We start from the raw sequence: 17,571 nt of genomic DNA on the forward strand, positions 1-17,571 counted from the left end.
CTTGGCACACTGTTTACATCTCATGTTGTACAAATGGGGACTCCATTCAGGCAGCTTCTCCGTGTTACTGTCAGACATTGTCATTAAAACAACAACAAAAACAACAACAACAACGAAATCCAAATTGGGTCCGGGAAAGAGATAAGAGCAAAGGAAAACTCCATGTATGTGATTTCAGGATTCACAGCCCATCTTGTGTTATAGCTGGCAGCTGTCACCACAGACATCTCTGGAAATCCAGAGAAAGGGCTATGGAGAAGCTGGTAGGAAGCACAGGATAGAGCTGGGATCCTGGTTGACACTTGAAAAAAGGGATAAAGATTGTCACATCTGTTTTACCTTCCTATAAAAGAGAACTCTGGCTAGCTTATCTGTCGGTTCTCAGACACACCACACTTAATTTACTAACATTCCTCTGGTGTCCTTTTTACCATTCTGTATTCATTTCCCTCTGCCTATGATCCATTTTAATATTAACTCTTAATCTTAAAAGCCAGCTCAAGTCCTTTCAGATCAAAGAGGCATATGTGTAAATAAGAAGTTAGACAGAGAAATTAGGACAGAAAATTGAGAGAGAGAGAGAGAGAGAGGGAGAGGGAGAGGGAGAGGGCAAGGGGGAGGGGAGGGAGAGAGAGAGAGAGAGAGAGAGAGAGAGAGAGAGAGAGAGAGAGAGAGAGAGAGAGAGAGAGAGAGGAAAAGAGGAGGAGGAAATAGCAAGGAAAATAAGCCACACGACTGGGTGATTCAAGTCTTCTTTAGATTTCTCTGGCTCCGTCAGTTTAGACAATTGTGCATGTTGGATGTTTTACCAGGTTAAAGGAGGCACTCAAGAGAAAAGCCTCTGAAAACTAACAAAAGAAAATACCTGGGATCGCTAAGTTGGTTTTCCTGACTTATACCACAAATGAGAATTAATTTGGTTCTAGATGAATGTGATGAGAAATTCCCGAGGAGCTACAGTACCTAGAGTTGTTATCCTAACTCGAGCATCCACTTTGTGTCGATTGGGCCCAGCATCTCACCAGACTTTGAAGTATGAAACAGGAGCTGATTAGAAAATCAGACTTATGAATTAGCAAGAAAAGGATGTGGAAAAAGTCAGTGAACCAATATGCACCTGACCTCAGGAGGATAACAGCCATCATCTTATGTTTGGTGGGGTTATTTATGAGCAAGCAGAAGGTGTTAACATGCTTGGGTTGAAATCTCAGCTTCATTTATTAGCTCCAACCTTGAATGGATTACTTACTCTTCCTGAGCTGTAGTTTCTTCGCTAACAAAGAGGCTATGGAAAACTTACCTTGTGAAGTAGCCCTAACTGCTCCATTCATTCTTCCTGGATAATGTTCATATTAATCAGCTTGGGCTGCTTGTAACAAAATATTCTGATTCAGATAGATTAGAAGCACATAAATTAATTTTATCATAGTTCTGGAGTCTGGAAGCCCAAGAGCAGGGTACCAACATGACTGGGTTCTGGCTAGGGCCCTCTTTCTGGCATGCAGAGGAGTGCCTCATTTGATGTGTAGATACAGAGAGAGCTCTGGTTTCTTTTTCCCTTCTCATTAGGATACTAGCATTATTGGATCCTATCCACATGACCTCATTTACCCTTAATTACTTGGGCAAAGGTCCTATTTCCAGTTACTTTGATGACAAGGATTTTAATATATGAATCTGGTGAGTGAGGGGGCATAGATACTTACTCCTTAGTAATACATCTGATGCACAAATCAATGGCCTTCTCATCATATATTGACTTTCTACAATCTATTTTTTTGCCAGGTTTAAGAGTCATTCTTTGACACTTGCTCTGAGCACCTCAGTCCACCGTTACCCTTTACTCCTTTGGATATTCATAACTGATGTTGTCTTCACCTTCACTCAGCAGAAACAAGATGGTAAGATAATAGAAAGATTATAGGTTTTACAGATAGACAGTCCCAACCAACCCCTCTCACCAGATAAGTCTAGGCTGGGCTTGCTCATCTGCAGAATGGGGTAATAACCACTGATCATGGGAAATATAAAGCTTCAGTGAAATTACAGAGACTGTAGGCCTGCCCCTGTAGCTGCCATATAGCAGGCCTCCCGCCAAGTCTTCACCTGGCTGCGCTGAGAATCAATTCTCTTGTGTTGTCTTTCCAAAGATTTTTGTATGTATGTATGTAGTATATATGTTTGTGTATCTGTGTGTGTATGTGCACATGTATGTGCACGCACATGGAGGCCAGAGGTCAACATCAGGAGTCTTCCTCAATTGCCTTGCACTTTACTTTTGAGACAAGGTCTGTCACTGAACCTGGAGCTCACTGATTTGGCTAGAATGGATGGCCAGCAAAGCAAGAGATCTTCATGCCTCTGTTGCCACTGCATTGTGAGTACAGCTAGGCTTTTTACATGGGTGCTGGGATCCCAACTCAGATTCATGCTTGTGCGGTAAGCATTTACTCACTCATCCATCTAATTAGCTCTTTTTAAATAATTTTAATAGGGATAGGAAATTGGACTTTGGTAAAATCAAACCAAACCACCCTAGAAAATAGAAAAGGTGGCCATACTTCAGAAGAAGAAGTCACCTTTTCTTTTGTATCTGTGGCTTATGGAGGACATTATAATGTCCTGCCTTGTCTCACTCATTGTCCCTGTAGTAGCATGTTTTATACTTTAGGACTTCCTCACAATTTTGAAAGAATTTAAGGGAGGGAAGAGAATAACATTTATTTAGTCTGAGAGAGTAGACACTAAATAAATACTGTTGACTGACTGAAAATGTTTTGCAAATGTAAAAAGCCTTACATAGATATATGGTCTCTATCTGAATTTTATCTTTTCTCCAAACTAGAAATATCTTCCCCTATCAAAGCTCAATTTCAGCACTGTAGAAAAAACGAAAAGGCCACTTAAAAGATTTTCAGTTCTCACGAGGCATAAAGACAGGCACAGAGTTCATCGGTTAAAAGCATAAGGGAGCTGCAGAATGAGGGTGGGGCAGACTGAAAAAAAAACCACCACTACCACACCTCTCAGAAGATGAGGAAAAGGAATTTCCCTTACACATCTCAGAAGGCACTTTCCTCCTGCCCTGAATCTGATGAATTACATTTTTAGATAATGTGTGGAAATTCCAGTTTGATATTATCTTCCTATTTAGTTCATAGTTGCAATCAACCAGGCCATTCTTCAGAGAAGGGTGTGTGTGTGTGTGTGTGTGTGTGTGTGTGTGTGTGTGTTGCACATGTGAGTGTGTATGTGTGAATGGGGCATGCATATGAGTGTATGTGTATGCATGTGTGTGAGTGGGCTGTTCACGTGAGTGTGTGTGCATGTGTGTGTGTTAGGAGAAAGAGAAGAGGCTGGGGGAACAGGGATTTGGTCTCATGAACCAACAGTCAGCTAAAGCACAGAAATAGAAACTCCTTAAAATACCCAGGCCTGATTCACATCCTAGGTAAAAGCCATTGAGACATCTCTCCAGGGATGAGAGGACATTTCCCTGTCTAAGTTTGGAATCAGGGCAGAACTGTCAGATTTGGAGGGGGAGATGAAGGGGAAGATAACCAGGAGGCAAAGGAAACCATAGTTGGTCTGTAATTCCGACAACTTCCATTTTGGGGACAAAAAACTGTTGAAAGATGCCTGACATGCCGGCGCAAAGCCTAAACCTCACAGCTCCACTCAACTGCCAAATTCTAATTAGAAACAATGGAAGGTCTCTGGTTACCCTCGGTGAGTGCCTAAGAGGCACAACGCTTACATGGCTTGCTGTCTACACTTAATGTTCTGACCGTTTTGTCCTTCATAAGGCAGACCCCTCTTCTCCTAGTCTGCAATCCCTATAGAGTTCCAAATTTTCCCCACACTTAAAGTTTTCCCATTAACTTCCTTCAGCAGCAGTCAACTCTTTCCTAAGTCAACATGTCCAACTCTTTTATTCTTCTTCGTGGCACACGTGTAAGGTGACTGCAGGGAGGTGACACACGCCACAGCGGATGCGAATCAGCCTGATCTCCTTCTGAGTGCAGGAGACCTGGCACCCTGCGCTTTTCCAAATCTGAGCAAAACATGCTGCCAAGTGCTGTTTCCTGTGCTCTTCCCCTCACTGACAGCTACCCTTCTCACGTGCGTATGAGGACACCTCACTTAGCTAATCAAAATCTTGGGATTTTCTTGGATATTCCTAAGTGTGGCTGGGTTTACTTTCACAGAAATCCAAGGCAGCTTCCATTGCAATGGAAATAAGAGATGGATATAATGAAAGGCATTTCAAGAAGGGAGAAAGTCAGAAGTTACAATAACGCAACAACTTAACTGAAAAAGTGACCATGAATTTGAATGGTGGGGGCAGATGGCAGGAACTGGAGAGAGGAAAGGGGGAAATGATGATTGTATTATAATCTAAAAACAACTGGTATATACAAATACTACTCGAAGTTTGAGTTCAGGTGAGCAGTGACTTGTTGAATTCAGAATTTTTCTTTTTACATGCATATACTTTAATGTATATATTTATGTGCTATTTTCCAAAACAAAAGATTCTAAGCTCTAATCATCTTTTCCTTGTATTAAAAATTTTCTTTGCCTATAAAACAGCCTGGATTGGTTTGGAAAGGGGAGAAGTCAGCTGAGTGTTTTGGAAGCAGCTGATAGAAGTGAAGTGCACATTGCACAGCTCATAATCAGTGAGACAGGGCTGGATCCAAGTGTCAGCTCCTGCACTTGGAGGGTGACTCAACTTACACAAGTTGCTCATTTACCCCCAACTTCAAATTTCATCTGTAAGGGAGGCTGAGGATTACACAAGGCTCTGTCTCCTGAGTGAAGTGCCAAGTGCATTGAAGGTGCCTATTGGACGGTAGCAACCCTGCCACTCTCTAGGAGACACCAATGTGCTATTACATGAGCTGCTACACAACACCCCATGCCCCTCCAGAAAATACATTAAGGTGCATACAGCACACAAAAAAACCAACAGCTATCCTTCTTTGTCTTTGCTAGATTCTATAACAGATTATTTTAATAAACTCATCTTTTGCCCGACTTCATTTTCTAGGAGTAAATTGAAAGCTTTTTCAGAATTTAGTTTTTTTTTTTTCCCCTGCACCTCTTATTGTGTATGTGGTCATCTTGGAGATATGACCAAATTCTCATAGTGTTCCTACAAATCTAGTTCCCTGCAAGCAGAGGTGAAACAGAACGAGCCTGGAGCCTCCCTCTCCTCCCTCTTCTATCAACTAGACAGTAGTGTGTGTCGGGCTCTGACCTGGAGGCTCCCATACAGAAAGGCTCACTACTGCTCTTTCCCATCCCAGGCTCTCCTGCTGAGGGACACGCAGGCTGCTTAGGCCTTCACAGACCCGAAGAACTCTCATGTCACCGTATCGAAACTGAGTCGGTTCCCTTCTTAAATTAGAGACGCAAATTAGGGTACAGAGACACTGGCAAAGAATTGGTCCCAGTACCCAGAGTGTTTCAAAGGGTTTTGTGAGTTTTTACTCACTGGTTCTGCTTTTGGCATTGGATGATGATATTAACTCAAAGATGTATTATAAAGGAAAAACATGAAGTGATGGGTTGAATTTGGCATTGAGAAAAGTCTCACTTAGGTTCATCTGGCAATGCTGCTTCATTTTGAACCACTGCTTCCAAAGAGCCACCCCCACCTTCAAGCTGTACTTCCTTTGGCCAAAACACAGAGGAAGAAAAACTGCTTTTGCTCTTTACCCGAATGTCAGCTCTATTTCTTTTTTTTTTTAGAATTTTTTTATTAAGAAAATTTTTTCATTCATTTTACACATCAATCAAAGATTCCCCTCTTCTCTCCTCCTGCCCCCCAGCCTCCCCCCAACCCATCCCCCACTCCCCCCACAAGAAGGTAAGGCCTCCCATGGGGAGGCACATCCAGTAGAGGCAAGTCCAAGCTCTTCCCCCTGCCTTAAGGCTGCACGAGGTGTCCCATCATAGGTAGTGGGCTCCAAAAAGCCCCCTCATACACCAGGGATGGATTCTGATTCTACTGCTGGGGGCCCCTCCCAAACAGATCAAGCTACACAACTGTCTCACCATGCAGAGGGCCTAGTCCAGTCCCATGCAGGCTCCACAGCCATTGATCCAACTTTCACGAGTTCCCACTAGTTTGGTTTGGTCATCTCTGCAGGTTTCCCCATCATTTGCTTTTCTTTCCTGTCTAGATCTTAACTCCATCTTTCTAACCTGCTGCAATAGCCCCAGCTAACACATCTACTGTACTCAAGCACCAGAGTGTTTAGGGTCTATCCATACACCAGTCTAGACAGATCCAGTTTTGCAGTCAGCAGTGTTCAGTGTGGACTGCTCTATTCTGAGAAATTCCTGTAGAGCTCTGACTTGCCTGAAACGGACAGAAGACTATTCTTGAAAGCTATTCCTGTGCACATATGTGGAGAAGGACATCAAGCAGAGCAGTTGGTTTTTCTCTTCTTCTTTTCCTTTTTGACTAGGCAGCTCAAAGGTGTATGTTGCTTCATCCTAACTGCTTCCTTTCTAGGTTTTGTTGTTGGTGTTTTGGTGCTAGGACTTTACATATGCTGAGCAGCCATATTCCCAGCTTCCTCTAGGGACTTTCCTTTGTTATTTTTTTCCTCTTCTTTATTCCTCTTGGGGTGGGGCAGTAGCAAGATAGACATTTATAATGATAAAAATTGGCATCACAGCTGGGCTGGCTTTAGACCTACCTGAGTCACCTAATTCTATCCTGGCCAAGCTGTATTTTCTTCCCCTAAAATCGCTAATCATACAGAAATTTGGATTCAGTGAAGTAGAGCAAAAGCCAAAGGCAACAAAACAAACAAACAAACAAACAAACACTAGAAACCTAAATGAATTCTCAGAAGTCTATGAGAAATATGTAATTCTTACCCAGGCTTCTTGTTCTTTGCCTGAACCCTGAGGGTCACGTGAAATTTCTCTCCAGCAGCAGGTGGATGGAGGAAAAAAGCGAAGACCTGGCTTTCTCTGATGTCACGTGCCAGGGCTATACTCAGAAACAATTCAGGTTATATATTTTCTCTCCTGGGCACCTAGGTTAAGTGTCTTTTTCCAATGGAAAATGAAAAATTAAATGTTTCTGAGAAGACATTACTTAGTAAGTTAACGAAGATGTCCAGAAACACTGTAAGTGAATCTTAAGTCTGGTCCTTTCAGTAAATTTGCCTGAACTTTGAAGAAAGATGCAGGTTGGAATTCTGTCCCTAGTGGATGATAAATACTGTTATCTCTGTTTCCCTTGACATACAGGAGTCTTGTTTAAGGGCATAGTGCATTAGGGAGGCTCTCCAGAGGGCATCCAGCAGCCTCTCCTTAAAAGAACACAGTGTTGCTTTGGGTTACAGTCATCACTTTGCACATGCTGCAGAATAAGATCAAACTTTAGGTGACTCCTGAGCTCACAGAGGATAACCGTGCTGCCTGGAGAAGTTACTTAGCTTTGTTTCAGTTTCCTTATCTAAGAAAATGGAAGATGTGCTCTGTGGTGACTACATAAGGTATGTCCAGTGCTTAGCCAGCACTAAACGGTATCCCCATGTCATTTACATCGATAACCAAGTTTCTTCTGTGCATTCTCACACGGAGAAGTCAATAGCGACCCACAGGCAAAAGTCTTCTAGCTAGTTGTTAATGCAATCAACAGATTCATTTTCTCTAAAGGGGCCTGAATTTCTCAGACCCCATTCATCATTCTTTCTAGGGAGTGGCTTGGGGCTGGGAAATCTTAATCTTAAATTCTTATCTTTTTTGTCACCTCCCACCCCTTAATCCTCCCACTGGATATTTAGAACTTCTTGTAAACTTCACAGGATCGAGATGCATTGAGATCTGTAGGAGGTGTTGGAGGAAAAGGGGGGACTGGGATGTTAAAAATCAGGGCAACAAAAATACCTATGATGTCATTTACCCTGACTTCTAGACTAGCTGCAGCCTTTGCACTTGTGAGGTGTGATAATTCACTCCTGCTGACCTGTGTTATGACTGAACCCCAACGCAAGCCTCTGAGGTTCTTCCACTCAGAGTGATTCTTATCCTTCCCTACCTCCCACAGCCCCAGCTCTCCCTCCTTCCCTGACTTTTAGCGTAGCCAATTAAACCTGAACAACGGGTGGATGGAGGAAATATGCTGCATCTATGGAATGGTACAGCAGGGACCAGTTTCACTGTTAATTTAAAATGCTAGAATTAATTAGGTAGTGTAAATGAAGAATTTAATAAGCACTCTTTACAACCATAAGTTCTACTTTTATTAAACACTGCTACCAAATGAGGGCAAATATCTCTGGTCTCTTTATATTTCCCTGCCTCATTCCCATAAGTTCTCTACAAATGATTTTTTTTTTGCCTGAAATAAAAAAATTACATAATTATAAATTTATGCCCAAATTGTATTTCTGCCTTCAACCCATAAGCTTCATCTTTAAGCTCAGATGTTACTGTATGTCTCTGCTTGTGCTGGAGAGGGTGCTAAACAAACCAGAGTTGACAATTTTGGTTTTGTATACCAAATTAAAGGCTGTCTTCGAAGCTGTCACTCCTATTCAAATCCACTCGGTGAACTACCAAATTAGCATTCTTTCAGTAAAGGAATCTGCTTGTTTAAACACGTGTCTTCAGAAAACAAGGAACAACACCATGAATCAGTACTTTAAAAAATCTCACTACCATTCCGAGGGAACTCTCCTGAAAAGGTGATTAATAATACCCATTCACTAATATAGCCGGCAGAATCCCTATTTAGAATGTAAGGCAAAACCAAAATACATTTTCTATATAGGAGTGGGAGGAAGAATCATATGGTTAACTGGTTTTAATTTGGTTTGAATTATCATCCCATTATGTAAAGATTATTCAAGGAATCTAAACATTGGCTTTATGAAAGTACAGACATTTAAAGAATAGAAGACCCAGTACACTTGGCTAAGATCTGTAAAGCCTGGCCCCTTAGGAGGGCTGGATAGAAGATTTTTATCTGGACCATGCTTCTTTAAGGATAGTAGCTACATGTTCCTAAGTAGCACCCTCTACTAACTGAAGACTCCTATCCAACAGTCATCTTGCTAGGTGCAATACAGCCAGTCTCTCATTTCACCCTTACAATACACTCTTAAGATAAGTATCATTTTCCAATTTTACAGCTAAATAAATTGTGTTGGGGGAATTGTATGACTTCCACTGTAACAAATAGCACTTATTTGTAGCTTTGTACTTAATTTATAAAGGGCGCACATTTACATGTGAATTAGAAGAATAAAAGGATGTACTTGTTTGTATGAAGATATATATGTTGTAGCACCTGGTTTAAGATGGGGCTGATGTGTTATCCTGATTAAATCACAGATCTTCATTTTCACTTACGCAAGCCAGTTGCTTGTCAGTGAAACTGAAACAGTAGTCACCATTCACGACTGACAAGTACTCAAGGTCAATGTGAGGGGCGTCATGAGTGGAGCACTCTGGTAGCAGCCTCGCTGGCAGCCCTCATCATGCAGCTCATTAATTTTTTAAGGAAAATATCCTCACTTCCAATAAGATTATAGGAAATTTTCTCTGCAAGCAGGCATAGTATAATTGTCAGACAACATTAAAATCCTGGTTATTGAGGTTGTATGGGGGTAGGGGTATTGCTCTGCTTTTAAGTACAAGGTCAAGAAGAAAGCAATTAATTAAAGACCATCTTCAAAATAAACAAATATATGAGATATAAACTATTTCCCATACATGTCTTCACTAAGCACCTTCCTTCTTCTGTGGAGTATTTACATTCTAGAATTGTCTGCTATCTTTGGGTTTTGTTCTTCTCAGACAAAGAGCAATTATGTCATCCTTCCACTTGGCCCCCTTTTCAAACACGTGTCATGACATATGGAAGAAAACTGGGCACACACAAACCAAATGTTTGAGAACAGAAGAAAGGAATAAAAGCAGCGTGGAGTACAGGGGAGGAAAGACAGAAGGCAGGGCTCAGGACCAAAGTGCAAAGGAGGAGCTGGGGACAGAGCTCAGCACTTGCCCAGCACGCAGGAAGCCCCTATTTCTAGCACCCATAAAACCAGGCCTGGCAGTACATGCCTGTAATCCCTGCAGTCAGAATGTAGAGGCATCCTCGGTTGTCCAGCCAGTTTTGTGCCAGCCTGGGACACATGACACCCTTTGTTTTTTTTAAAAAAAAACAAAGCAAAACGGGGAGTGGCATCTGATCAAGAATAAATGAGTATAAAACCAAAACACCATTTCATATAAAGGGGGAAAAAACTTCAAAATCTTCATCTGCTTCTAGTTCAGTCAGTGCAAGGTGTCTTCTGTGGTGTACATGTGTGTACGTGGTGTGAGCTTGTGGCGTGTATACATGTAATCCTTGCATGCAGGACATGTGATGTAGGCGTTCAGATTCACTGTTGCGCACACACATTGTGTGCTGTGAATCTCTAGTCTGAACGCTGAAGGGCATACCTGTAATTTTGTCTCTCACGAGTTTGCAGGATTCTATTTCACCAATGCTCCCAAAGAGACTCCTGAATTCCTCTTGGGTCATATTCTGGGGTAAATAGTTGACGATGAGGTTGGTTTTGCTGTCGTCTGTGGCTGCGCCTGTCTGCATGGGAGAAGGACAGTTTCTGTTGTTGCTGGAGGGTCCATTGCTTGTATTGGATGTCGGTCCATTTGACACCTGAGGCTCCATGGTGCTAATTATCTAAATAAAAAAAGTAAATATTTTGAAATCTCAGAAGTCACAGTCTGTTTCTAGATTTTATTTTATTTGCTGAAAGTAAGGGAACAAGATGAGGCAAGATGGAGCAAAGAGGCTGGGCTGTGAACACAGCTGATTTAGAAGCATGTTTTTTTAACCAGGATGTTAAGCTCCCTTTGCTATTTTTAGGCCAGCTCCTAGATTTTGAACACAGACTAGAATGCAGTGGGAACTCCCATTATTTTGTTAATGAAAAGCTAATTCCTGTTTTCATTACACAATCACTCTCAGAAATGTATACTTAAGCCACACCAAATTATAATTAAAATGTAAAGTAATAATCATGATTAAAATTATAGTTCCATTAAAGCTGAAAAAGCTAAATATAGAGGACTAAACTCACAAGATCAAATACAGTACCTGTTTATTAACTATCTCATAAAATAAAATGACATTAGATTAAGTGGGGCTGTTCCATATGGGAAGGTCTTAGTTTGCGCTGATGCTTAAGCACTGATCAAACTTCAGATTCATGAGTGTACTCTGGGAAGATGCAAAGTCATCTAATTAAAAAAAAATCCAGCCACAAACAAAAACAAATAAGAATTTTTTCTAGGCCTTCACCTTTGGATCCAGTACAGCCTATTGCTCTTACATATAACTCAATGAGGACTTTCTCTTAATATAAATATTTGTTTAAATATTTAATTGAAGATATTTTAATTGTCCCAGGAAGCATGTAAGAAAATTAAAAAAAAAAAGATTGAGTCCCTATCCTTGGGAACTTACAGTAGAAGACAGGTATTTAACTATCCCTGCTTACTGGAAAACGGGATTCAGGGAAAGGGCGAAGGGGATGATGCAACAGTGAGATCAAGCTCAGAAAGGCAGGACTTGAAGATGCCCTGCACAGGCTGATAAAACTGGAAAACCATCAAATCACAGAGCCAGAAGGCAACCAACATTTCAGGGAGTAAATCTAGTTCACTCCCTGATTTGAGATGATGCCAAGACATCCAGTGACTGTCTGTAGGAAAGTGGGGCAGCATCTGGGAGTGCACCCAGGTTTTCTGGCCCCAGATAGAGACCACCAGTATCCCTCTTAGAGTTTACCATAGTATTGTCCCCCAGTTGACTGTGCTGGTTGTAATTTTGTCAACTTGACACAAAGCAGGATCATGTGGAAGGGGGAACATCAGTTGAGGAAATGCCTCCATTAGATTGCTTATAGACAAATTGGTGGGGGTGTTTCCTTGATTAATGATTGGTGTGGGAGCCTGCTGTGCCACCCCTAGGCAGATGGTCCTGGGGTGGATAAGAAAGCAAACCTGGTGAGCCAGGATGGGCAAGTCAGTAAGCCGGGTCCCACCATAGTTTCTGCTTCAGTTCCTGCCTCCAGATTCTTGCCTCAAGTTCCTGTCACGGCTTCTCTCGCTGGACTGTGACCCAGGATGTGTAAGCCAAATAAACCCTTTCTCCCTAAGTTGCCTTTTGTCATGGTTTTATCAGAGCAATAGAAACCTAATTAAACCATTGTCCATCATGATATGGCTTCTATCACTTTTGAAATTGCCATCAACTACCTGGGATCATGCCCTGCCACTCACCAGCTCTGTGATGTCTAACAAAGGGGGCACAATGCCACCTGCCATGAAAAATGATGGGAAGGGACATGACATTTATACAGCAGCTAAACATTGGTGAAAACAAGTCCCTGATACTTACCAATGTCATTCTGCCTGTCACCTGATGGGACTTCTCTTACTGACTTCTTACAAGAGGGCAAGGGTACATATTCTAGTATGTTCTGTATCTCAGTACTTAGGAAAACCAGGGACAGATAACGCCAGTTCCTTTGGTGATATTACTGTTTGAGTGCCCATAGAAATTTTTTTGGTAAAAATCTTCATTGACTATAACAACTATGCTATAAAATGTATAAATCTTAAGGCTACAACTCAAGAGTGTTTATTACGTGAACAGAACTAGATAATCTCCTCGAGGTCATAACATGGAACATGACTAGAATGACAGAAATCCTCTTGACATGCCCCTCATTGTTTAAATAAAAATAACTACTATTATAACTTCCAATCCATAGATTCTATATATCCCCTTTCAAACTTCATATACATAATGGTACCATATGTTCTCTTTGGTGTCTTGTCATACATCTGAAGTGTTCCTGTGCTGTTACACACAGCCACAGGCACTCTTCTTCACTACTATAGAGAACTCCATTGTATATAACTAACACATTTTATTTATCTGCTGTTTCTACTTCTGATCTCGCATAACTATTGCGAGAGCATTAGGCACATGGCTTTTGGTATATCTACATACATTTCTAGGATTCCAATTTTGGAGTCATAAGGATATGTATGATAAGCCTTAATAGATACTGCCATTGGGTTTCCAGAGTGCTTACACAAACTTAACGTTCTTGCCAGCAGAGAATGAGCATTTTGGCTGTTCCACATTCTTCTCAATATTTGGTGACTTTTCATAAAGTTTTGTTTTTATTCATCTTGTCAGCTGAAGCAGAGTGGTGTAGTAAGAAGGAATATTTTTCTTTCTTTATAATGTTTTGAGACAGTGTAGCTGTGAGCATCGCTGCTAAGAGAATTTTGTACATTTTTTTTGTATTTACACACAAATATACATATTGAAGGCTGGCCTTCAATTCAGGATCCTTTGGCCTCAGCCTCCCAAATGCAGAGATTAAAGGCATGAGTCATGCGATGCTTGGCTAGAATTTTTAAAAAGTATTTGTGTGTGTGTGTGTGTGTGTGTGTGTGTGTGTGTGTGTGTGTGTTTATGCATGCATGTGTGTGCATACCATGGCATACATGTGGAGGTCAGAGGCTAACTTGCGGGAGTTAGTTCCCTCTTTCCACTATGTGGGTTCCTGGGATTAAATTCAGGTTTTCAGGCTTGAGGGCAAATGCTTTTACCTGGTGAGTCATCTTACCCACACAGGAATGTGTTTTGTGCCTGAAAATTCTAGTTCTAGCACTTATTAGCCATTGATCTTAGGTGGGTTACTTCAACGCTTTGAGCCACATATCTTTTCTGCTGAGCTGGAATGAAGGGCAGCATGCACTGCTGCCTTTAGAATGAGAATTCTTATCTATGGGGTGTCCAGAACATAAAGTGCCTAGAGGCATCATAATTTTTATTTCTCTCCATCTCCAACACAGGTGAGCGTTACTTCATTTCCTCCTTTGATGGTTACATATGGGAAACAACACCGAAAGAAAAATGTGGAGTCTTGAGAAGAGCCCAAGAAAAGCAGATTGAGGAAGATGGACAGTGTCTAAGGTTCTTTACCATCATGTAAGTAACTTAAGTGGCTCCACCTCTCACATTGCCAGAATTTTCTTCTTGGCTAAAGGTCAACTGTAGGGTTTCAGAAAGCTGGTCCAGACCACAAAGAGAAAGCAAAAGGCCTCTGAGAAGAATTTTAACTGAAGCTGTCCTCAAGACTGGTAAAAAGTATACCTAGAAAGCTTATCCAGCCACTTTACCCTCGAGGCTAGGGCCCAGGAGAAGAATCCAGGCTGCTGCAGAGCATGCTACTGGAGAGGAAGTTACAGGTTATCAACAGAACTCCTCCTGAGAGGCAGGTTTCTCCTGAGTGTGACCCCTGGACTGTGTGGGCCTGTGCAATGCCTCCATTTACTGTGTGGTCTCCTTTTTACGTCAGGTGTCCCAGATAACAAACACAGGAAACACTGCCAACTCAGTAATGAACTTGAAAATCAGCATTTATCCATTTTAGGAGGCCTTTTTGACAGAACCTCAAAGCTAACTAGCTTCTGTATTTTGTTTTAACAATACACCACATTTCAACTACCCTCCCCAAATTTGCTACACAATGTGTAGTGCCCCTTTCTTGCTAATGACCTATCTCACATGATTCTTCTTATAGTTCCAGCAAAGACACCAAGAAGACAGCCTGGGCCACAGCAGCTTTCCTGGTGCTAAGGATGGAATATATGGAACGTGTGTCCCACCAAGGCATGCTCACAGGCATCTAGCAGGTTCATCTTTCATTTGCTGAATGCTCATCTCACAGATAGACATGTGGTGAAAGCACTTGTCCAGGTGAGCCTCTTACAGGTAAAAATGTTCCAGAGAGCCCCAGGAAGTGTCAAGTCTACACAGAAGTGTCAAGTCTAATTCAGTTCCTCCTTCAGCTCCTAGATCTCCTTACATCCTATGTAGGCTTTCTAATTTATGCCAGTTCCCAAAGCTGAGCTCTATCTATATATTAGACAACCCCAACTGAACCCCAACTTCTGAAAAAGTGCCATGAAATGCAGTGTTCACCACTGAGCTACTTCCACAGACTGTAGCTGTAAATTAGGTCATGTTATTCTTGTGTGGTAGAGATGGCTCTCTCTTTTCTCTGCAGACACACACTAAACAGTTATTCCTTTTGTATCCAGAAGAACTGATGGAAATTCATACACACACACACACACACACACACACACACACACACACACACACGCAACACACACACACACACACACACACACACACACACACACACACACAGAGTTTTCAGTAAGAATATAATCTGAAAGCTGAGAAACCTTTGGAACTGTGTTGTGTAGATCATGTTAAGATCTCCCTAGTGTTAATGATTCATTCCAGGATGCATCACAGGATGAAAGAAAACAATCAGAAATGGAAAATGTCAGCACTAAATCTGCCTTCTGAATGAATGGAGATCTTTAAAACATTACCTGGAAATAAGAGAAGTTGCTAAGAGATAAAGATGTTGAAAGCATAAATACGAAGCTGTAGCATTTTAAGGTTACTAAAGGGAGGACACCTGTGTTCTCTACTTTGGGAAATGGACCAGAGGTGAAGAGAACACATTTGGTGGGGAGCCCATCCTCGAACAAGCACAGAGGGCGGCTAGGCAAAATCAGAACACCTGCTTCCTCAGGCAAGCACCCCCGACATACAAGCAGTCCTCTCTTTTCATTGCAAATAAATCTATCATTTACTCAATATGCACATGTGCTTTAATGCAACATTCTGTGCAGGTCTCACGGCCAACGTCACAGCTAACCAGACTCCAAACCCCTGACTTGCCCTCCTTCCATCTTCTGAATGGCAATTAAGAACAGAATTTACTGTCAGCATCCAGGATAGAGCTTTGAGAAGGTTCAGTTGACTTCAAACTCTAATGGTTGTACAAAGCGCTACATTAAATCTTTTATGCTCCCGTGATATATTTTAAGAAACATTATACAGGCAGAAATTTTCAGGGATAAACTTTGAGAGCAGCACACAATAACGTAGGCACTCAAATCCTGCCATTGAAAATGTCGATGGTTTGAATGACTAATTACTTACACTCAACACCTTAACTTCACCCCTCCCATCACTCTTCTGCAAAAATATATAACAAAAGCAAGAGGGAAAGTCCCAGACATGCAGCTGCCAGATCATTGCTGGCTTGTTTATATCTGTAGGGAAGGAAAGGAGCAGAAACTGCACAAGCCTCTTTCTCGAGGTATTCCCATGCTTGGTAGTGGTGGGGAAGCCAGCCATCTTCTCTGTCCTTCATGATACCCCATTGCTGCCTCACAGAGTATTCATATCCACCTATAGCTCTACTTCCCAAACATAACAGATCATACGGACATAAAGAATGACTTATTTCTATTACGGTTAGATCTGGATATGTTAGATCTGGATGGACGGAGATGGAGGCCTGGTGTGCTAGGCTTTGAAGTTGGACCTGGGAATGTACACATAAAGACAAGGAGCCATGGTCAGAGAACATTAGTGACCATAAGCCCAGTGTCATAATTTCAGTGATGAGGAGACTGAGAACCAGGAAAATGACTACTTAAGAGTTACTACTCAGAGTGAGAGATGGGATTGGATCACCAGATCATTGCAATCGTTTACTCTTTTGACAATGCAGGAATAGCCATTTGAAGGAAGACTTGCTTCTTTTTTTTCTGTGGTGCTGGGAGGGGCATATTCTATCAGTGCATGTGAACAGAGAAATAGAAACATACCTAACTTCAGGCTTCTCTGGGTGTAGCAATTTACTGCTCACAAAGAACAGTGACCTGAACTCTAAAGTCCACAGAATAGAGATCACATCCCTTGCTTATTATAGTATCTACATCCTACAGGCAGAACAAGGCTTGATAATAGGTAGGTTGTTAATAAAAGACTGTTGAATGAATGAGTGAAAGTCCTCATGTATCCAATAGCTTCCCGAATCCCTCACACAACCCTGCAAAACACAGCCACCTGTGTGAAATATCATCTCCATTTTATACATATAAGGAGGACAGAACAGGCTGTCATTTCGTAAGCATCTATTATATATCAGGTATACCTTTGGATATTATTTCAAATGCAGATTTTAAAAAATCCTCTTGTGGTAAAATAGGCATAGCAAGAAATCTACATCTTAGTTATTTTAAATGTACAATTTGTTTGTGTCAAGTAGATTCATGTCATACCATCACCACAATCCACGTTTAGAGTCTTTTTTTTCTTGCAAATCTGAAACTGTGTCCATAATACAGTAACTCCACAGTCTCCATCACCTAGGCCCTGGAGACTACTATTCTTAGAAAACACAATTCTACTTTTTTATCTCTATCTCAAATTCATTCAGGCAGAGGATTGAACCTTTGGCTGACATGGATATAGCAGGGAACCTGTTGAATACCATGGCCTTTCCTCCCTAGAAAGTCAATTTATTGTTGCTAGACTGAAAGATCCCAAATTGAGCCTTCCCGTTTAACCTTCTGACAATCTCCCAGGCCCTCTGTGTAGCAAAAGCACGTTTTTCTCTCTCTCAAAATTTT

At 41.5% G+C, this 17,571-nt stretch overlaps 1 protein-coding gene across 6 annotated transcripts in view; it reads right to left on the reverse strand.

The window, feature by feature from the left end:
* Positions 1-17,571, reverse strand: part of Elavl4 (ELAV like RNA binding protein 4) — an 83,555-nt gene that overhangs the window by 35,194 nt on the left and 30,790 nt on the right. For 3 of the 6 annotated variants that reach the window (XM_059256036.1, XM_059256038.1, XM_059256040.1), the window contains one exon: positions 10,480-10,720. In XM_059256036.1, coding sequence (XP_059112019.1) covers positions 10,480-10,720 — 241 coding nt within the window. Of the gene's footprint in view, positions 1-10,479; positions 10,721-17,571 lie in introns of those variants that run through there. The other 3 variants (XM_059256039.1, XM_059256037.1, XM_059256041.1) reach the window with 1 other exon arrangement.

Source organism: Peromyscus eremicus, chromosome 2 (assembly GCF_949786415.1).
Source record: "Peromyscus eremicus chromosome 2, PerEre_H2_v1, whole genome shotgun sequence".
Lineage (NCBI taxonomy): Eukaryota > Metazoa > Chordata > Mammalia > Rodentia > Cricetidae > Peromyscus > Peromyscus eremicus.